Source organism: Vicia villosa, linkage group LG4 (genome assembly GCF_029867415.1).
Source record: "Vicia villosa cultivar HV-30 ecotype Madison, WI linkage group LG4, Vvil1.0, whole genome shotgun sequence".
Lineage (NCBI taxonomy): Eukaryota > Viridiplantae > Streptophyta > Magnoliopsida > Fabales > Fabaceae > Vicia > Vicia villosa.
In genome coordinates this window covers 134,947,028-134,969,486 of record NC_081183.1, presented here as the reverse complement: position 1 = coordinate 134,969,486, position 22,459 = coordinate 134,947,028, and the positions used below count along the sequence as shown (strand labels likewise).

Below are 22,459 nucleotides of genomic sequence, written 5' to 3'. Positions count from 1 at the left end.
AGGCCATACACACGCACACTTTTTTAGTGTCTTTTGAATTTCTTGTAGTTTAAATTCAAAATATTTAATATTTTTTAATCACATTTAACTTTTAAAACATTGATTTTTCAATTAATTTTTTTAACAAATTATATTTCAAATCTTTTACAATTTTATGTTGCTTAGATTTTAGTTTTTTTACTATAGTTTCTCTTTCTTTCATGCATTTTCAAATTTATGTATATTTTATTTTTATTTTTAAGTAAGTTGACCTATAAATCTTTTTAGCCAATTTCACCAAAAAAGTTCAAATTTAATTTAGAAATATTTTTAAAGTCAATCAGCCATTTATAGAATTTATCTATTTAACATTGATTAAACATTTATTTTCATATAGTACCTATTGAATCACAAATGATTAGGATTATCCGTTAAAATGTTTTAACTTCCAAACCCGATAAGACGTCGTTTAGAGAGTTTACAGTTTTATTTCTCCAAACTGCACGAATCTCATTAGCGCGTGTGGAACCGCCTCAAATTTTTTATTTATATATTTTTAATAAATATTTTTCCTTTTGATGCTCGAAAATATTTCGCCGAACCCGTAACCGCAAAGCCTCAAAACGCATCGTTTTGTTCAATCCCTTCTTTCTCTTCTTTCTTATATTTTGTTTCTTTCTCTGCTTCTATCTTTTCTTCGTTCTGTGCATCCTCATATTATTGAATTATTATAATACACTGAAAAATAATAATTAAAAAAAGTTCTATATCACTGCACAGAGCTTCTTCTTTGATTCCAGACTCGCATTGTGGCGCGTGTTCCACACTCGAGACTCGTTCTTCACAATTTCGAATTGCACAGTGCAACATCATCACTCTCTCTATCTTTGAAATTCTCTGATTATACTTCTGCAGACTCATTCCTATTCATGGCAATTGTATGAATGATAATGTTAAATATTCTTTTTTGAAATTTTGATTATATGTTTTTGTGTTAATTTTGATGGAGTAGTGTTGATTTTTGTTTTGCCGCTTGTGTTGGATTTTGTTTAATTGGTTTTTATTGGAGTGTTTAAGTTGGTTTATTTGGTTTGGAAATTTTGGTGTATTGAATTTTAGGGTTATGGTTTGTTTAATGTTGCAGAGTAATGTGTGATGGATTCTTGTGAAAGGAAGGGTTTGAGTTTTGCAGAGGAGAGTTTTGGAGTATTGGAGACTGCTTCTCTGGTTGAATCTGTCATTCGTTCATGAGGTTTTTTGTTTTTTTTACTACTATGCTCTTTGGATTTTTAATTTGATGTGTGATGAATGGAATTTGACTTTATCAATGTTAGGATTGTTTCATATGATTTGAAAATTTGAGTATGTTTTAATTTTATTGATGCATATTTCATCTAGTGATGCAGATGTTATTCAGTTATGTTCTGATTATGTGTGAGTCATTTTGGAAAGTGAATGTAAGGCTGAGTGAGTGGTTGACATTGTTCTTTGCTGTTTAATTGCTTATGTTTGGCGATCCTTTCGCTTGATTGTTTTTTCTTCATGTTCTATATTTAGATAGCTTGGTGATTTAAGAGAAATACTGATTAGGTTTTCTTTTTAGAAATATTTTGGGTTAGATGGGGCAATTTGAAACTGGGTGATATTTGATTCATTTAACATGAATACTAGAGGGATGTATAGCTTTCTTTAGGTAGGTTGTTGTAAGTTATTTGAATTTTTTTGGGTGTTATTGGGCTGCTGTATCGGGTCATCTACAATGACATTTCCTAGTAAGATTCGTAGCAGTAACAACCGGTTCTTGCAAGTTCTACTATTGCAAGAATTATTCCTATATAAGAGCCAGTTCGTAACAATAAAAAAATTGAGGTAGCTTATTGGATGCATTTTTAAGAAATATAAAAATGTGAGATAACATGTGGGACTTACTTAAAGTTGTTAAAGAGTTGCATAGTTGGAGTGATAAGTTGCTAAATTTTTTGAAATTGATGTGGCATTGTAGGGCTTACTAAAATTAAGTTAATCATGCTTTCTTTGAGTTACTTATGTCTTCTAGAAATGACAGAGAATCACTGAATCAGTTATCCCATAGAACCTGTGATCCTTATATTAGGTGGTAATGGTATTAATAAAACAAAATGATAGAGATAAGGAAAAGTTCACCTGCAATTTAGGTTAAAGTGAGACTTTAGAAAGCAGTTAATTTCTTACTCATTATTTGTTATAGATGAATCATGTGCTTATTTTGAAAGACTTGTTGGTGATTTTTAGGTGATGAAAGTATAAATAGTTGTAGCTTAGAATTCAAATTAAGAGAAGAGAGTTATTCATCCTCATTTGATGCATGCTTATTTCATTAATATCATTGCAATCGGCAGATGTCCAAACTAAACAAGGGGCTATTTCTTTAGGCATTAATTTGAGCAGATTTTAGATACGATTTATCAAATATTGCTGTGCTTTGGAGATAGATCTTAAAGACCGTGCCTCGACAGAAAGACATGTTAACTTGAGGAAAGCCATGTCAAGCACAAGGCTCTGCATTTCCTCAAAGCAAATACAGTGCGCTTATTGCCTTACCCTCTTATGCTTAGTATCCACTACTCTGTGGTATGGTAAGATTTGAGTTGATGAGCCGCTAGGTCTTAAGGTGGGAGGCCACATCATATACAAGGCTGCTAGGTCTTAAGGTGGGAGGCCATGCCATTTACAAGGCACAATGTGCTTTTACCCCATGGTCAAATAGCACACTAATCTTTAATCAACCACACTATTACATTGCCTACCCCTATGCTTACTGACACACAAATCTAACCAAGAGAAATGCTAGCAACACTCTCTTTTCAACACTCTCTCCAACACTCACCTTTTTATTGGTTCAAACATGTGTGGGTCCTACCACTTTATGTGGGATCCATTTCCAAAGTGAGGGACCCACACATGTTCTAACCAATAAGAAAGTGAGTGTTGGAGAGAGTGTTGAAAAGAGAGTGTTACTAGCACTCCTCATCTAACCAATTAAACACTACAGATCTTCCCTAGCTTACACTAATCATAGAGCATCCATATGAGTTTTTTATTTTAATATTAGGTAAACTCTTGAGAGTTCTCTTAAGAGTTTACAAGTCAAGTCTACATCTATGAGTTGAGTTTACGTATGCTATACGAGTTTACCTACACTCTCTAGTCGAGATTAACAACCTTGATTATTATTATTATTATTATTATTATTATTATTATTATTATTATTATTATGTGTAACTTAATTCAAAACACGAACGAGTCTTTAATTTTTTCTTTTTTGTTTTTTAACCGCTGTGCTGTGTTATGTTCTACAATTGCATTGGTTTGGGCTGTGTTATCCATGAAGGCCCAATAATAATTCAAGTAAAGGATGATAAATTAATTTCAAATATCCCAACTTTATTAAATTAATTAAATATATTATTTAAACAAAATAATCTATAAAATACTTGTTTACAAATAATTTACTTATTTCCTTAATCAATTATATTTATATGGAATAGGGTTAACTTAGTTTATGGAATGTGTGTGTATTTTTCAATTGGGTTGAATCTTACAATCCTGCGATTTTCGATCTTGCAACCCCCGCCCGGTCCTAGGTAATTTTAGTAGAATCTGATGATCCTTGTTACGATCGTACATTATACAATCTTGTTACCCTCGTCCCGATCCTTGGCAAGATCTCTCGATCATGGCAGCATTGAATAAAAGGTTTGCTTTCCTTTGAAAGATATTTTTATTTCAATTTTTAGTATGCTGTTGAGGATGTTATTTATGACTAGGATCATCAGCTGGGATGTTCTAAATGCTCCGCAGTCATGTCTCTCTGTCAATTGCTTAATTTTAGGATAAATTAAAATTTTGTAGTGGTTTGACTTGAGTTGGTGGAAATGGAATAGAAGGGTGGTAATTATCATCTTGTTTTTCTGGAGACAACGGAATCATGATAAACAAGAAAATCATAGATAATATTGTTTTTGTTTTATATGGTATGGTATCCTTTCTTGATAAATGAATTCAAGGTCAGAATATTGGCTATTTGCTAGTTGTTGCTTTTCTATCTAACCATTTATGTGACAATTAACTTTTGATTTTACTTTCATAATTTTGTAAACTTTAGGGTGTTTTTTGAGATTGGTGATTTACATATTCTTCTGATGTTTTGCAGGGATATGGCTTTGCAGAAGTGTGTTCCTTCCGGTGATGCACCTGCTGTTAATTTGAAACATTTGAGATTTTCCAGTAAGATCCCTGAGAAAACCCATCCTGATGGGGAACATCAGAATCGTAACATGGATGTGGATGTTGACCTTGGGGAGGTTTATTTTCTCATTATGCACTTCCTTTCTGGCGGGCCATGTCATAAAACTTATTTACAGTTTTGGAATGAGCTTATGGAGAATCAACTATTGCCTAGAAGGTACCATGCTTGGTATTCAAGGAGTGGGGCATGCAGTGGAGTTGCCCACGATGATGGTCAATCATTTCCTTTAAGCTATAATAAGTTGGCGGAGAGGTATTTACAATGCTTTAGTTTAATGTGTATCGCTCGTGTTGTGTTTTCCCTTTAGCCTCTACCTTGTTAAGGTCTTGAAAGTTCATCAGCACTGGTCTATTTTCTCATTCATTTTCATGGCCTTTTTGCTAGTTGTGTTAACAGTATAGTTGTTTGATTGCTAGTTATGGGCTGTGTATGTAGTGACCAAATGAGGGTGCAACTATTTTTATGTATTGCTTTCCAAAGTGATATTTTCATTGATGTTGCAATTAATTATTATATAGGTACCCTCATATTGAAAAGGATCACTTGGTAAAGCTTTTGAAGCAATTGTTGTTAAATAGAGCCTCCCTGTCACCAGGCACGGGTACTGGAAAAACTCCAAATGCAGCTGATGTACCCACTCTTCTGGGAAGCGGATCATTTTCACTTCTGAACCGTACGTTTAATTTACTTATGCTTTAATTATTATGACTTTGACACTTTGGGTTACCCTTAGTACTGTGTTTTTAATTGAATTGGCTTTGCCTTTCTATATCTGTATTTATTTTATTTTTTCTCTATTATAGATGACAAGGATAAAGTGAATGAAGATGTCAAACCGCCACCTGCTTATATGCGCTGGCCTCATATGAAAGCCAATCAGGTTCATGGACTTCATTTAAGGGAAATCGGGGGTGGTTTTCCAAGACACCATCGTGGACCATCTATACGTGCTGCATGCTATGCCATTGCAAAGCCTTCTACTATGGTACAGAAGATGCAAAATATCAAGAGAGTTAGAGGACACCGAAATGCTGTTTATTGTGGTAAGCTATTCTATATTAATACCATAAAGTATTTAACCTTTTGTAAAAGTTTTAGTATTGTGATACTGAGCATTAGCAAACTTCCAAGTTTTGTTGGTTATTCTTCCATACAATTCTTATATTTTTAAACAGTTTTTTAGCTTTATTCCATCCTTATTCTTGTATTCTATTTTATTTTTGTGAAAACCTCAAGGCTCTGTTTGCGAGTTTGGAGGGGAAGGGAGGGGAGGGCTTGGGAAAATATGAAGAATTGGGTGAAAAGAATAAAAAGATTTTGGGTAGGAGGGTTTTGGAGGGTTTGATTTTATTCATTACACCAAAAACCCCATAAGATGGGGGAACTCAAAAATTGTATTGAATGAGGGTTTTGGAAGGCTTCCATAAATTTTCCAAATATCTTTTGGATTGTTATACTATTTTGAAAATTAAAAATCTAGTAATTATAATGACTCTTTTATCATTCTAAACAACATCATTTTTTCAAAAAATGTCAAATATTTTTCTATATATTTTAAATATTTCGTTTTCGGAAGTCTTCCCTCCCCTCCCTTCCAAACTCGCAAACATAGCCCAAGAGTTTCAAATCCCTGCTGTCTCTGTCAATGACAAGTTTGTAGTTTTCCTTTTGCATAGCAGAGATCGTAGATCATATTTTACCCAATCCAATTAGGTCGGGTTAGCTAAAGCGTCTTTTCTTTTGTTTCAATTATGTTCCATTAGTGCTTTTCTAATAATCATGAATTGTCCACTTCCTATCTGTTTTGAAAAGCCGAGAATAGTCTATTATTCTCTCCTTTTCTCCGAAGGTATTGGATTACTTTTATTAAAGAGGAAAGGAAGGAAGTACAATTAAGGGGAGAATAAAATATTCCAAAAAATAATGTATATCAAACGCCAAGGAACTTGTAAAATTTAGACTGCATCAAAGGTGCCCATTTCCAGTCCTTGATATCAGAAATTGAAACTTCTCACACATAATAGCCAGAACAGGAAAAGAGAAGCTACAGACACAATCCTATGACACGGCAGTTTGGGGGCAAAGGTTCACCCATAAAGGAGAAAGCCTTCTACTCAAATGCCCCATACATTAAACATGATGTCATACAATCATAAAATGAACATAAATGCGCTTAATTAATAGGACAAGAGAAGCTCCTCCCTCCTTTAAAATATATAGGATATTTTAAGTTAACTAAACTCAATTACTGTACCTTTCCAAAATGACTTAAATTCATGCTGTGTGGGTCTTAATGTGAGTATTATTTCCCTTGCTGTTTTTCTTGAATTTTTCTGTGGTTTTGGAGTTGGGCTGTTTAATAATGTCATGCAACTGATTCAATTTTATACTACAGCTATATTTGACCGGTCAGGAAGATATGTTATTACTGGTTCAGATGATCGACTTGTAAAAGTTTGGTCAATGGAAACTGCATATAGTTTGGCCAGTTGTCGCGGTCACGAAGTGAGTCTTTTTTTGTACTTCAAAACATGTTTTCTCCTGTTCGTATAGACTTGCATTGCTTTAATATTTGCTGACCATTGGATTGAATTAAATACAATATTTGATAGGGTGACATTACTGACTTGGCTGTGAGTTCAAACAATGCTTTAGTTGCGTCCTCATCAAATGATTGTGTTATTCGAGTTGTAAGCTTTCTGTGACGAAGTTAACAATTTTTTTGTATCTTCTCTCCCTTCTATCTGTAATTTCTCGGCACTTCATATTTGACTATTTGGTTTTCATAGTGGCGCCTGCCAGACGGCTTACCAATATCAGTTTTGCGGGGACATACTGGAGCTGTTACAGCCATAGCCTTTAGTCCCAGACCTAATGCTGTTTACCAGCTTTTATCGTAAGTCTGTTTATTAAAGAAAGACAAGTAGTTTATGATAGTCTTATTGGTTGGATTTCGCAAAAAAAAGTCGCATGCTTAGCAGTATGGATGCAGGTCGAGTCAGTAAATGCAAATTATGCAATAGTTTCATTTAATTTTACAAATATTCTTAGTAATATTGTAGGTACCAATGCAGTCATGAGGTGTATTTAAGTCCCAGTTTGTAATCATGTTCATCTAAATGTATATAATTTGCTGGATACAACATGTGAACTTTCTCAAACGACAGGCTAATATGCTTTCTCTATGTCATTCAGATATATTGCATGAAGTTATGTTTGTATTGAACTCTTGATGAATTAACTGTGATGTATTCAGATATTATTGTGTGCATTTAACCTTTTTAAGTGGTTTCTGTGGATTGCCCTTTCGTTATGCATTCCAGGTTTTCCATTATGAATTAACTGTTTTTTTTTTTTTTTTGTTGCAGCTCCTCTGATGATGGAACTTGTAGGATATGGGATGCTAGGCATACCCAATCAAGTCCTAGATTATATGTTCCAAGGCCTTCTGATTCTGTTGGTTAGTTGATTTTTTGTTAGCTATGATTGTGACGTGACACCTTTTCTTGATGAAAAGAACTAACTTGGTATAACCAATTGGCTTCAGGAAGGAGTAGCGGCCAATCCTCAAATACAATGCCCCCGAGTCATCAAATTTTTTGCTGTGCATTTAATGCTAATGGAACTGTCTTCGTCACTGGTAGCTCTGATAATCTTGCGAGGGTATACATAAATATATACCACTTCTTCACAGTGACATAGATGCATTAGCATATTTTGTAGTCTTTAAATTATTGCTAGCAAATGTAGGTTCTATAAATAGCCATCTATTTTTAAATTTTTGTTGTCGCCCCTTTATTTTGATCTTTTTGCGTATACTCGTGAATTGTGTCTATTTCATTAAAAAATAACCTCTCAAGAGACTGAATATGGATTAATCTTCTCCAAAGAAAAAATGTTGTTTCATCCCTGTTTAAGCCTTTTATAGGAAATCAATGTTCATATTCTATCACTTCAACAATTTTCGTTTTAGTACTTGTTTATTTTTCGTGCTTTCATCAACTAATGGGTATCTCCTGCCAGTTACTGAGAACCTTCTAGTTTTTAACCATTTTCTGACCACCCTGATATGGTCACTGACTATATTTGTATGATTGTCAAATGCTAACAATATATTTATTGTTTATCGGCTATTCAATACTTTATGGACCCTAAAACTTGCTTTGTAGACAGTTTCTAAGAATTTAGAACAAATTTATATCCTGCTATAGCATTGGGGTCAGTCGTGACACGATTATGAGATTTATAGCTATGATCTAAATGCATATTTGGATAATCTTATTAAATAGATTTAGAAAAACTTAATCAAAATGTGTTTAAGAGAAGAGATTTTTGGTTGTAGGGTGATATAACGAAACCAAACATGATCTAAATTTGTTCAAATGGATATCCTGCTTCACAATTTTCCGAGCTAACTCAAAAGGCTTTGCAGGTCTGGAATGCTTGTAAACTAAGTATGGAAGATACTGACCAACCAAATCATGAGATAGATGTCCTGTCTGGTCATGAAAATGATGTAAACTATGTGCAATTTAGGTTAGTATTTTCAGCACGTTATATAATTTTAATATATGAATTTTCTGGCATGCTGATGTTTTCAGTACCTCTTTTGCAGTGGATGTGCAGTAGCATCTCGATTTTCCGCAACAGAAACTTGGAAGGAGGAAAATGTTCCCAAATTTAAGAACTCCTGGTGTGTATGAAGTAGAATCTGGAATGATCTAACTCCTGTCATGCTCCTCCTTTCTTTTGCTTCTCACAAGAAATGTCATATATCTAGATCTCAATGCTTCGGCTATCTAATATATCTAAATGGCTACAAATCCAGGTTGAATCATGATAACATAGTTACCTGCTCTCGCGATGGCAGTGCTATTATATGGATTCCAAAATCACGAAGGTCACATGTAAGTTTCTCAAATATATTCTCCTACAGATCCTTTCAACCCCCCTCCACCGAGCTGTTTTGCCTACTTTATTATTCAAATTGAAAACTATTAATTTGGTTATTTAACAATGAGTTGTATTTATTTTAATTTGTTAAGTTTATTCCATTTAGGGAAAAAGTGGTCGCTGGGCTCGTGCATATCATCTCAAAGTTCCATCTCCACCTATGCCTCCACAACCTCAGAGAGGTGGTCCACGCCAGAGAATTCTACCAACACCACGAGGTGTAAATATGATTGTTTGGAGCCTAGACAACCGCTTTGTTCTTGCAGCTATTATGGGTAATTTGGTTGACTAATTCTCCCTCCTCCCTATTCACTGTGTGTTTTCTGTTACAATTTAACATTCTACTGGACAGTTGCTAATCTTCCTACTACCTTCCTATTTATTCGCACCTCCCACAATTATAATCAACTGTCAACTAAACAGTTGCTACTCTTACCAGTTCATGTGGTTGTCATCTTCTGTTCCATTTTCTAGTCTTCCCATTGTACACCCTACTAATAATAGTAAAAAATAAATTATTTTCAACATTCTCTTCAAATTGGTGGATGATTATCTATCATTCCCAGCTTGGAAACAATCTTTTCAAAGTTATTATTATTCAGTCCCTTAGTTAATCTGCAAGATTGTCTTGGGAAGTGACACATGAAGTGTAAATAAGACCACTCTAATTTTTTCTTGAAGAAGAGTTTGTCAACTTCAATATGTTTGGTTTTATCATGCTGCACTAGATTATGGACATTGCTAATTAGAGACTTACTATCATAATAAAGTCCTATTAGTTCATCCCTCTTTATTTTCAAGTCTTCTAAGGCTTGGTTGGGATAAAACTCGGTTGTTGTTGTTGTTCTAAGATCATTTTCAGTCATAGCAATTCACATATCCGTTGTGCCATCGCCCCAAACTCTGCTTCAGTACTAGATCTGGATACCTCACTTTGTTATTTTACACTCCCAAGTCCCAAGATTCCCATCCAAAAAAAATGAAATAGCCTGTAGTTGATTTTCTATCCACAATTGCTGCTCCGAGTGATGTAAGTATGTGGACGACATTTTTTTTTAATAAGCAATGATTATAAGAAATCGCACTAGGGGTGCAACCCTTACAACAAGAATACACTAGCAAGCGTTGTTAAAACATAATGGTAATTTATACCAATCATAAAAATTAATCCTACGCGATGGTTCCCTAATACAAACCCATCTCCAAGAGTAATACATGATGTTAGAAATCACCTCATCAAAGCTAAAAAGAACGTTATCAAAAGTGACGGTGTTTCTCATAGTCCAAATGCACCATATTGTAGCCAACCAAATTGTATTTAGATTAGCTTTAATATTGGTATTTTTCACCTTGTCTTGAATAAGTATGTGGACGACATTATAACGCTTCAAGACCCAAGATTCCCACTCCAAGTGATTTCGATGATCTGTAGGAGACAAACTTACATGTGACCCAAAATTCCACACTCCAAGTCACAAGATTCCCACTCCAAATTGTTGCTCCTCTTCATCACTTGTCACTATAATGCCGTCCACATACACTAATAATAATGTTACTCCCCCTATTTTAGAATGTTTGATAAATAGATTATGGTCTCCGTAACTTTGTTTGAAGTCCAAACCTTTCCATAATTTTAGTGAATCTTCCAAACCTACCATAACTTTAGTAAATCTTCCAAATGATACTCGCGGTGATTGCTTCAATCCATATAAAGCTTTTTTTAACTTGCACACAATGTTGGCAGCAGTATGTTCATGGTATCCAGGAAGTATATCCATGATGGAAAACATTTTTCACATCAAATTAGTGTAAATTTCAATTGAATAATATCACCTTGACATTATTCAATTTTCTGATTGGAGCAAATGCCTTCGGTAATCTACTCCATGAGTTTCTATCCGACCTGATTACATTTTCTGTCAGACAATGCTTCAGATAGAGATGTAGGCATTGTTATAGTGTTTAGACTTGTGAGGAATGTTTTTAGGGGAAGGTGAAAAATGTTTGAACCTTAAGTAGTTGTAGAAAAGGTAAAGTGACCTTTTAGTATAGGTTGTGGTATCTTAAGAACAATTGGAAGATGTAAATCTTTGTAATGCGGAGGTGGTATTGAGATTGATTATGATTCGTGTTCATGAGAATATTCAAGAATTGAATCACTAGAGGTTAAAGAGTCAAGGAATGTTACCTCATGTAATATCGAAATGGACTCTTGAAAATGAGTAGATTAAGGAATGCATTTCTACTCAGTAAATTAAGTGTGCCAGTTCATGTCTCATCTTTTTTGAGAATCATTGGGTTGCTTTCAAAAAAAATTCTAAGGTACTCTTGATCATCGTCTCCATCTGTCTCCTATTACACTTCACCAAGCCCCATCTCTAAGAGCCTTTTGTGATGGTGATTGGGTCTCAGATTCTGATGACGGAGAAACACTTTAGGAGTTGCCATTTATCTCAATGGACTTGGTCTTGTCATGTGGAACACGATTATGAGATGTTGATGACTGCCTTACTGTTAGTATAATTTCAGCGGAGATTCAATCTTTACTTTCGGTTCTTCTAAAACTCTGTGGATCAACCGTCCTTCATAAATACCTTGAGGCATAGCTCTAAATTTGGCCTCTGTACTATTTCTTGCTACTACTCATTGTTTCTTGTTTCTTCTAAGTTACAAGATTATCCCAAACATGGGTACAATATCCAGAGGTTGATCTTTGATTTGTTACTGATCCTGCCCAATCAACATCAATGAATATAGAAACATTCTTTTCACTAGTCTTCTTAAAAAATGAGCCTTTTCCTAGATAAACTTTCAGATACCTTAGGATTCTGTAAATAGCTTCAAGATGTTTCTCAAAAAGAAAATGCATAAATTTACTTACTACACTAATTGAGAAGGCAATGCCTGGTCTAGTATGAGACAAAAAAATTAGTTTACCAACCAATCTTTGATACATTCCGGTGTCCACAAGAACCTCTCCTTTTTTCCAATGTTTTGCATTAGGTTCCATGTGAGAATCTGCTGTCTACAACCACTCATCGTGTTACCGACAATGAACAATACCACAGATGAACCGTGTTTTGTGCGGTGAGCAGTGTTTCTGAACCTAAAAACCCGCAATGACGACAACTAGGATTTTGAAAAAAGAATCACAACCAAGGTGGCTAGGTTTTTTTTATGCGGAAGCGAAATCCTCTCGAACGAGAGCTCTTGATACCATATTAGAGTTTAGCCTAACTCATCTTTATAAAACCGGCTTGTAAGGTGAGCACCGCCACTCTATATAAATTATTTCAAGTCTCTATCTCCAACGAATGTGGGACTTCTCAATACACCCTCCCACGCCCATCACTCTTTTTGCTTGGTGCTTGGATTTAAACGGTGAGTGGTCTAAGGTCCGATCGATAGGCTCTGATACCATTATTTCAAGTATGTTAAAAATATAAACACCAATCTCTGAGGATCTAAATTATATCTGGCACCCCCAATTTTTCTTAATTCCCAAATTGCCCATGAACAAATTTAGGGGTGCCAAAAATGAAATTTCCGGTAATGTACCAAATTTTTAGTCTGATTTTTTTTTTTAAAAAATAAATTTTTTTTTATACTACCGGAAATTTCAAATTTTACTGAAATTTCTGGTAAATTTTGAAAAGTGCATTAATTTATCGGAAATTTCTGGTAGTGTAAATTTTTTTTTTGTCGAAAATGAACTATCGGCTTTTTCGAAAAATCCGATAATTTTTTCAGAAAAATTTCGGAAAAATCTGGTATTTTCTTGAAATTTCCGGTAAACCCAAAAATAAATTTCAAAAATTATTTGTAAGGGCATAAGAGTAATAACACCCATCATTGGGGGGTGTCGGATATAATTTTGGGGGTGGCATCTTGAATCCTCCTCATCTCTTTATATAAGACTATTCTAATCTAATGAGTCTGACTAATGTACTAAAAGCCCGAATATAAATTACTAAGTTTGTAGTAAAAATAACTTATTTAAAACATATAAATACTATTTAGTTTCTAAAATATACACCCTTTTGACAAAATTATGGAAATTAAGAAAGTTGTTGGTAGTATTAGATTTATTGATACATTCCGTGTGTGTGTGCGCGCTAGTAGTTATTATATTTCGAAATATATTTATTATATTAATAGTAATATTTACTAGTAAATTTATTATTATATTTCCAAATATATATCCAAATACATTTATCATACTAATAGTAATATATTTACTAGTAAATATTACTATTAATATTTTTCTATTAATCTTTTTGGTCTTTTATTACTAAATAATAGTTTTTTTGATAAGTATTATATTTATTTGACTGTCTTGCTTTGTTATTTATTCTTTTGTTTATTATTACTTATTACTACTCGCTCCTTCCCTTTTTTATATGCACTTGTTGCATTGGTTATTCTATTATTGTGTAGGTTTTGTTTATAATTATTACTATATTATCCTTTTTATATGTGTATTTAATTTGACTTTTCATCTTCTAAGGAACATTAGTAGTACTAATTAGGGTTATGTTTGAAAAAGAGCTTATATTTAGAGATTTCTTTGCCTAAAAAAAAGCTACTCAAAGGCCCAACTTTTTTATGGTGCCTTTAGTTCTCTGCTTCACAGATTGGGCTTGGCCCAAAGTTTGGATTCTCCCTTCTGCTTTATCCTAGCAAAGCAAAAGTACAGAGTCACCACTGTGCACACTGATTCAAGCATTCTGCTGTGTACACTTGTCATGATAATGCAGTGGCCCTTTTATTCTTGTTTTGTGATTTTGAAAGTAGTAGTCTATTAATCATCTGACCATAATTTGCAGATTGCAGAATCTGTGTTTGGAATGCTTCTGATGGCAGCTTAGTGCACTCATTGACTGGACATACTGAATCTGTAAGTGTTTAATTTCTTGATTTAGGCATGTCTCTCATTCTCTTTACTACGCCACCATTTTTAGTGTGCATAATGTATGAGGTGTGGCTCCAACTATTTATGACATTAACTCACAAGCTGGACACCTGATTCTTAATATTGTGTTTATTGGTTTTTGTTTATAGGCATATAATGTAAGTAAGACTTGTATCTCCTATATTTATTTTTGTATATTTATTATCTTGAGCCTATATAAAATCAACTTTCCTGTGTAGTTCAAACACAGTTTCACCATATGCTTCTCGTTTTCTCTCTTTCTACAATGCATATGGTTATTTGTTTCCAAGAACATGTACAAATAAAGTCCTCTTATGCAATGAGGGTTGAAATAATGTATAACTGGTATTGAAACTAAACTCTGTTTCAAGTTGAATTTCTGATATAAGCGCAAAGGCTACTAGGACCGATCATTTGAACACATGGCTGACTAGGCTTCAGTATTATTGGAAGTTGTTGACATTGAATTTTATATTATTAAGCAAGATTTTGTTCTTAAAATAGTTTTTTCCTCTGAAGGAAGAATTTTAGTGAAGGGGAAAAAACATGTAATTTTGATGCTTAATGTTTCTGACTTTTTAGCGTAATAACTTATTGTCTCTCTGCTCATTTTAGACATATGTTCTGGATGTTCATCCTTTTAATCCACGGATAGCAATGAGTGCTGGATATGATGGAAGAACTATTGTATGGGATGTGAGTCTCCAATTTCTATTATCTTGCTCATTTGTAGGCTTTGGCATTCCTCTATGTTTTAGATGACTGTCATATTTTTATGTCAACAGATATGGGAAGGCGTGCCTATCAGGATATATGAGATATCGCGCTTCAAGTTGGTGGATGGAAAATTTTCTCCGTAAGTACAAAATGAGTGTGTGCTAGCTCAGAAATTTATTTGCATCAAATTGGTTGTGTGTGTACTTTCGTTAAGTTTTTCTCATTATCTCATATCATCAGTGTTAGAAAATAAAATAATATTTCATAATATCTTTAATATTATGCTTGAATGTCTGTTTCTCTTCTAGGATAAAATTTCAAACATAGTATATCTTAGATTATCTCTTAGGATTAATTTCCATCTATCTCTTTTTCTCTCTTTCCTGTCCTTTCCTTCCTTCTTTCTTTCTTTCTTTCTTTGTGATTTCCTATTTATTTAAGATTTGAGTCTATGTATCTCTATAAATAGGGATTAGTGTTTAGTCTTTTGTATAAAGTCATTATCAAGTTACTATCAAAATATTATTTGGAGTTCGTATTATTTCCTCCTCCTTTAACCTAACTCCCACAACTTCAACATGGTACCTAGAGCTTGAGCTTGGTTCGATCCTCCATAACCTGCCTTGTCAGTTGTCACTACTCAGCTAATAAGTTCTCAAAAGTTTGAGAATGTAATAGTTTCCTCTTTCCACGCATGTCCTCCTTTTTACGACTGTAGTCTCTCTCTTCTAGCTACGATTGCTACTTATGCCACCACTCTTTCCGATGATATTTCAGGGAAACGAAACTGTAATTGTATCCGCCTCCTCAAGACCGGCCAATCCCTTGACAATCACCTCCAACAGGCGTTACACCCGCTCTAACAATCTCCACATCCAACTCGTCGCCTCTATGTGTGAGTGCACGGCTGACCAGTCTTCTAGTAAACCTTTTGACTGACGAGTAGGCACAACAATCAGAGGCGGCAGTTAGAGTGGTGCTTGGTGGTGGTTGTTGTAGATGGCCATAGTGGTGATCGAAGGTGGCTAGAGTGGTGGCCGGAGTAATGGTCGGTGGTAGTTAGTAGCCAATGTCTGTCACATGTTAGTGTTGAACAAAAAATAAGAATTATGAAACATATTTTTGTATTTTTCGATTTAAGTGAAAATTGTTTTCAAATTAAGTAAAAAATCAATTCAGCCCTTTACCCGAGCATGTTTTGTTTTCCAATTTAATTTCAAAACCAAAAACTAGAAACTGGCTGGAACCACCCCGAACTATTCATATTTTAACACTCTCCCTTAAGCTAAAACTTACTAAATTTTAAGCTTGTCACAAATATACCTTTCTAATAAAAAAATATAACAAATGAGACACCGAGGTGTACATGGTTCTTAGAGGTTGTTAAGCTTCTATTTTCATCTAGTGTCACCACGGCACTTATTTTATTTTGTTTGCAGTACATATTGATCAGAAAACAGAGTTGTGTCGGTGACTTAAGTGTTTTGCCGATATTGTTTTGCTCGTATGTCTTAGCATGCACCATGTATTTGTTTAACGTTGTTCTATACAGTAAATTTGACTTAATTGGTGAAGACATCATGATTTGCATGAAGCAAAGACATTTTTTGTTTTTATGGCTCATATTTTTGGAATTAAGTATATGGAATATAGCTATTTTATGTGGACTTTTTTGTTTATGATGCATCATGAATTCATATGTACACTACCTTATGTCATAGGGATGGGACATCAATTATACTATCTGATGATGTTGGTCAACTATATATATTAAGCACGGGCCAAGGTGAGTCCCAGAAAGATGCCAAATATGATCAGGTATTAAGTGTTAACTGTTGTGTTTCTCTCTCTCATTTGCTACTGTTTTGGCACTAATGTTGTCTGCAAATCCAACAGTTCTTTCTTGGTGATTATCGACCTCTCATTCAAGACACACATGGTAATATACTTGACCAGGTTAGTTGATTGCCCTGCTGCCCTTCTCATTTATGATGCTCTTAGAACATCTTTTTTTGCTTACTGCCTTGCCTACTGGTTAATCTTTTTATTGATGGGGTGGGCCGTGGGGGAAAGGGAGTGAGGCTTTTGTATTAAATATTCTATATTTAAGCCTAAAGGAAAAATTTTGCACTAGAATACTCCTGGCCAAAACTGACTTTTCAATATCTTAAGAAAAGTAGTTTAATAAAATAATTATTTTGGTACATCAACTTTCACATGTTACATGTAGTAAGAAGAGTAAAAATAAGTAACGGAATATCAATACAACAAATTCCAATGTTGGAGTGTAGTGAAATATGTAATTTTCACACTGGCACAATAACCTATGCATTTGGTGAGTGGACCTTATATCCACTACTTCTGTAATAATTTTTGTAGATACACAAGTTTCAATTGCAATGAATGAAACCCAATTTTTTTAAAAATGTCTTTGATGTCATGGGTTTTATTTAGATGGCATGTTTTATTTCAATCTCATTGCACATGCTTTCTAATTTAAGTTATATTTAATGAGTCAGGAAACTCAGCTCATTCCATATCGACGAAACGTGCAAGATTCACTTTGTGATTCAGGTCAGCTTCACTTCTTAGTTCTAATCTTTACACCCACACACACGGATGCATAATATAAAATCATTGTTTTCCTCGCATTTTTTCACAAGTTGTTTGTTGTATGCTCTTTCAAACTTCAGCAATGATACCATACCCAGAACCTTATCAGAGTGAATTTCAAAAGAGACGACTAGGAGCTTTAGGCATCGAGTGGCGCCCGTCATCGCTAAAGCTTGCTGTTGGTCCTGATTTCAGTCTGGACCCAGAGTATCATATGCTCCCATTGGCTGATTTGGACATGCTTGCAGATCCACTGCCTGAGTTCATAGATGCTATGGATTGGGTGCCAGAAATTGAAGTGTTTGCTGATGATACTGATTCAGAATATAATTTAACTGAAGATAGTTCTTCGCGGGGTGAGAAAGGATATTCAAGCTCCAGTGCCTCTGGTGATCCTGGTTGCAGCACCGATAACAGTGACGATGAGGACGCTCACATGGACAGCATTCGTAGATCGAAAAGGAAAAAACAGAAGACCGGAGTAAGTGCACAAATAGAAAATATACAACAAATACTCAATTATGCTTGAAAGAAATTTAAATTATTCCTGTTTTCTTCTCTGCAGATTGAGACTATGACTTCATCTGGGAGACGCGTTAAAAGGAGGAATTTGGAGGAGTGTGAAGGAAATGTTGCCAGTAGTAGCCGAAATAGGAAGGGAAAAAGTGAACTAAAATCATCAAGGAGGAAATCTTCTAAATCGAAATCTTCCAGACCTCAAAGAGCTGCTGCACGCAATGCTCTGCATTTATTTTCAAGAATTACAGGCACTCCAATAGAAGGAGAAGAAGATAGTTTGGTTGATGATTCTTCAGACAGTGACTCAACATTGCAAGAGTCTAATATTGACAGTGATGAATCCGGTAGAGCTTCCCCAAATGACCAACGGAATTATTCCAAGGGAAAAGAAGTATTACTGTATGAATCAGAGGATACAAAATCTCATAACTTGACTGAGACTCATGTAAACAGGAGGAGGTTGGTCCTCAAATTGCCAAATAGGGATTCATCTAAAACCACACATGAGTTTAAGAACCAGGCTCAGTTGGTTGGCTCGTCATCAAAAACTGCTCAAGAATCTCCAGATTTTAATTGGAACAGACCATGTTCTACAGAGCCAGGTTATTGTTTTGGCAATGGAAGTTCCTCTTCAATTGAAAGAACAGATCAAGTAAAACTTGACCAGGTATCAAAAGGTATAGATTTACTGGAGAAAATTAGATGGGGGGAGGTTAGGGCTCGTTCATCTAAACCTCTCAGAGCAAGAGAAGCTGTGCCACCAGGTGCAAATCTCAACTCTGTTAGACTTCCTAACCATCTCAATGAAGAAGAAAATGTTAGTACTGGGCATGAGAAAGAGGACAAGGACTTCAGCAGTACACCAACCCCTGCTTTAGAAATCCAAAATGACAAGGCAGAAAGTTTGCCAGAAATAAATGATAATTGTGCTGGTACTACATCCCAGGCTTTTAATCCTACTGAGAATGGAGAACCCCTCATATCCTCCAGCAATAACAGGGATCAAGATGAATCACTAGTTTCTGCATGCATGATTCCTCGGGATGCTACTCTTGTATCTGTCGGCCAGAATGTGGCTGACCAACTACCTGAACAAAATATTGGTTTTCCTACTGTTTCAACAAAGCTAAGGTCTAAAAGGGGTTCAAGGAATCCTGAAAGTCCATGTAAACTTGAAACAAAATCTTCAGTGCTAAAGAATAATGCATCTAGCTGTAATGCTGATAATAACTTGAAAAATGAAGAGCATGTGGTTGTGGTTAAGGATGACAACGATACTAGATTGACATCTAATCTGAGAGAAAATGGTTGTCAAGAAGTAAATGCTCAGACTAAACAAGTTAGTACTTCACATGATTCAATAGAACCACGGTCCAATAGAGATAAAATGTTCAAAGCTGTTTATAGAAGATCAAGATCACATAAGGCTGTGACTAATTTAGCTGAAGGTAGTGGCTTGGGAGAGTCAACTTCAAATGGGAGCAACAGTAATTTTAATGTGGCAGTGGACAGTAATGGCACAAATGAAGCTCTTCATACCAATGGTTCCTTAGAGTTGGAACAAAGTACTTCTGTTCCAAATAATGAGCGGAGTAATCTTAAAGTGCAGCAAGGAAATGGGTCTAGTATGGTTAGGATTCCTCAGAATGTTTCACCAAATAAAGGAAAACTTTCGGAAGAAGAAAGGGGTTCTTGTTCAAAATTAACTGTTGGTTTGAGGTCCACTAGGAATCGGAGGTCTACTTATAATATCCGTGAGACTAGTCCTGTAAATAGAAGAAAATCTCTACAATCAGCTGTGAAGGGGTCCTGGTTGCTGTTATCAACACATGAGGAAGGATGTAGATATATTCCTCAACAGGGAGATGAAGTTGTATATCTAAGACAGGTTAGTAATGATAAGGAACACCTTTTGTTTCAATTATATTTTTTTATTTATAATTTTTGCATGTACCATCTTAGTTTTTGTTTTTAAGCTTACCTTTGAAAATGTCACTTTTTCAGGGACACCAGGAGTATATAGATTATAGCCGTAAAAGAGAGTCGGGACCTTGGGTGTCACTTGCGGGACATCTAAGAGCTGTAGAATATTGTAGAGTTCAAAGCCTTGAGTATTCTCATGTTCCAGGGTCTGGTGATAGCTGCTGCAAAATGACCCTCCAGTTTGTGGATCCAAATTCAAGCGTTGTTGGCAAAACTTTTAAATTAACCCTACCTGAAGTGACTGGTTTCCCTGATTTTCTTGTTGAAAGAACTAGGTTTGACGCTGCTATCGAAAGAAATTGGACACGCAGGGATAAGTGCAGGGTTTGGTGGAAGAATGAGGATAACTCCTCAGGTAATTGGTGGGAGGGTCGAATTCAGTTTGTGAAGGCCAAATCATCTGAATTTCCAGACAGTCCATGGGAGAGATATAGTGTTCGGTACAAGAGCGACCTATCTGATGAACATTTGCATAGTCCTTGGGAGCTTTTTGACTCTGATACTCAATGGGAACAGCCTCATATTGATGATAACACAAGAAATAAACTGCTATCTGCTCTCACCAAATTACAGCAGTCAAGCAACACAATTCAGGTATTTACCCGAAATCCATATGTCTTTTTCCTCTGCAGGTAAATGTAAATATTAACTTCTATATTTACTAATATCCAGGATCGTTATGGCTTGCATGAATTGGAGAAAATTTCAAATAAGACAAAATTTACAAACAGGTATTCAATCCATCCTTTTTGAAGCAGAACTATGTAAATGTATCTACATTTTGCTTAAATATTTCTGTTAAATTTGCAGGTTTCCTGTTCCTCTGCCTATTGAGTTGATACAATTAAGGCTGGAGAATAGTTACTACCGATGTTTGGATGCACTCAAGCATGATGTCTCAATTTTCATCTCCAATTCCACCTCATATTTTGAAAAGGATGCAGAAATGACAGCCAAAATCAAACGCTTATCAGAGTGGTTCGTGCGAACATTTTCATCTTTATAGCACTTTGCTTCCCTAGAACATAGCAGTACTATGGTCAAGGCAGCCTCTGCTGCTATTTTCGCCCATATTTTTTTTTGTAGATAGATAGATAGATTCTTTACTGTACTTTTGGATTAGTTTTTTTTTTTTTAATCTTGTTTAGTGAATTAGATTCTGAGGCTAGAGGTAGCAATATCAGGATAAAGTAGCATTTTGCTGTGGAAAATTCTGCGGCTACCATTCATTATTTGTACAGAGGCACCTTATTGATGGCAAATGCAAAATGCACAAATAGAATTTCTTGCTCTCATCTCCTGGTTGGGGTAATTACTGCCGTTGCTTTTCATTCTAGATCTATAAATAATAGAATATGCTTTTGGTTTCAATTTGAATGACTATAATGCAACCAATACATACATGTCTTGTTGAATTTTGGGGTTGTTGGGAGAAAGGTAGCAAAGGAATTGACGAAATATATAGATTATGTTGTGAGGGTTTTATTTTGACTATTCACAAAAAGTGTTTTGAAAGGAAAAATTTGAGCGTGGTTTTTTTCCTTACAATTTTTTCAATAGACCTCCCTAATGGATGGTGTTATTGACTCTCTTGAATTAATCGATTTTATGGTCTGATATTGGGCCTGTTTGTTGCAGCTTTAAAAAAAAAAGGATTTTTTCTTTGTATTTTTTAAAATAGATTTTCAAAAACCGTTTTTCAAAATATTATAAGTTTTATTTTTATATTCGTTTTTTCTAAAATGAAACAATAATTTTGACATCCTATAATATAAACATACATTATTGAAGACAAAATCTTAACTTTTTAAAAAAGTTGTATTTCAAAAAATAGCTTCAAAATTAAGTGCTCTTTTTGAAATTTTGATATCCAATTTTTTTTTCATATATAGATGAATATCTAAAATCACATTTTAAGAATAACTATTTAAACAAAACTTTCATTTGAAGCTTTTAAAAAAAAATTTTTTGTAAAATTTTTTTTCCCAAAATTATGTAATACTATAAAAATTTATTTTTAAAAAAAGCCAAAACAAACGGACTCACTGACTCTCTTGAATTAATCGATTTTATGGTCTGACATTAAGTATTCAAAAAAGTTATAACACTTACTTTTTTTATAACAGACACTTAAATTAAGTTTGATGCATAAGGCCTCCAAATTAAAATATAGTCCAACTCAAAATGCAATTCAATACAAAACATAAATATTGGAGATTTCTTAACCCATCCTATGTACTTGAAAAAAATATTTAGTAATTTAAAAAAATGACCTTCAGTTTTCGAAAATGTATTTTCGAATGTACCTTTTGTTGGTAAACGTTAGATTATTTTGGAGATGTATCTTCAGACAGACTTTTATTTTTTAAGTGTTATTATTTCGGAGATGTATCTCCGGATCCAATGCAGACAGTAAATTCTAATTAATTATAAGTGTTTTTTAGATCAAATAGTTAGAAGGTATACTATGATTC

General features: G+C 34.5%; 1 protein-coding gene across 2 annotated transcripts; it reads left to right on the top strand.

Moving 5' to 3' along the window:
* Positions 1-433: 433 nt before the first annotated feature.
* LOC131595268 (uncharacterized) lies at positions 434-21,280 on the top strand. 2 transcript variants are annotated; one of them, XM_058867575.1, is made up of 25 exons: positions 434-917; positions 1,124-1,231; positions 4,172-4,519; positions 4,786-4,940; positions 5,071-5,310; positions 6,663-6,772; positions 6,880-6,957; positions 7,057-7,163; positions 7,636-7,727; positions 7,815-7,930; positions 8,700-8,803; positions 8,883-8,960; positions 9,096-9,174; positions 9,327-9,495; positions 14,047-14,117; positions 14,769-14,849; positions 14,939-15,009; positions 16,592-16,688; positions 16,767-16,826; positions 17,390-17,444; positions 17,564-17,964; positions 18,049-19,890; positions 20,007-20,579; positions 20,658-20,716; positions 20,796-21,280. In XM_058867575.1, exons 2-25 carry the CDS (start codon positions 1,227-1,229, stop codon positions 20,989-20,991), a joined length of 5,187 nt encoding a protein of 1,728 aa, XP_058723558.1. In that variant the 5' UTR covers positions 434-917; positions 1,124-1,226; the 3' UTR covers positions 20,992-21,280. The 2 variants fall into 2 exon arrangements, with proteins under 2 accessions (XP_058723558.1, XP_058723560.1); XM_058867577.1 differs by lacking the exon at positions 434-917 and having other exon boundaries at positions 935-1,231.
* Positions 21,281-22,459: the final 1,179 nt, after the last annotated feature.

What these genes read in the sequence shown, in the direction of transcription:
- LOC131595268 (XM_058867575.1), top strand. An exon ending in GAAGAACTATTGTATGGGAT is followed by an intron (nt 14,850 to 14,938) that starts GTGAGTCTCCAA and finishes TTATGTCAACAG; the next exon opens with ATATGGGAAGGCGTGCCTAT. An exon ending in GTGGATGGAAAATTTTCTCC is followed by an intron (nt 15,010 to 16,591) that starts GTAAGTACAAAA and finishes CTTATGTCATAG; the next exon opens with GGATGGGACATCAATTATAC.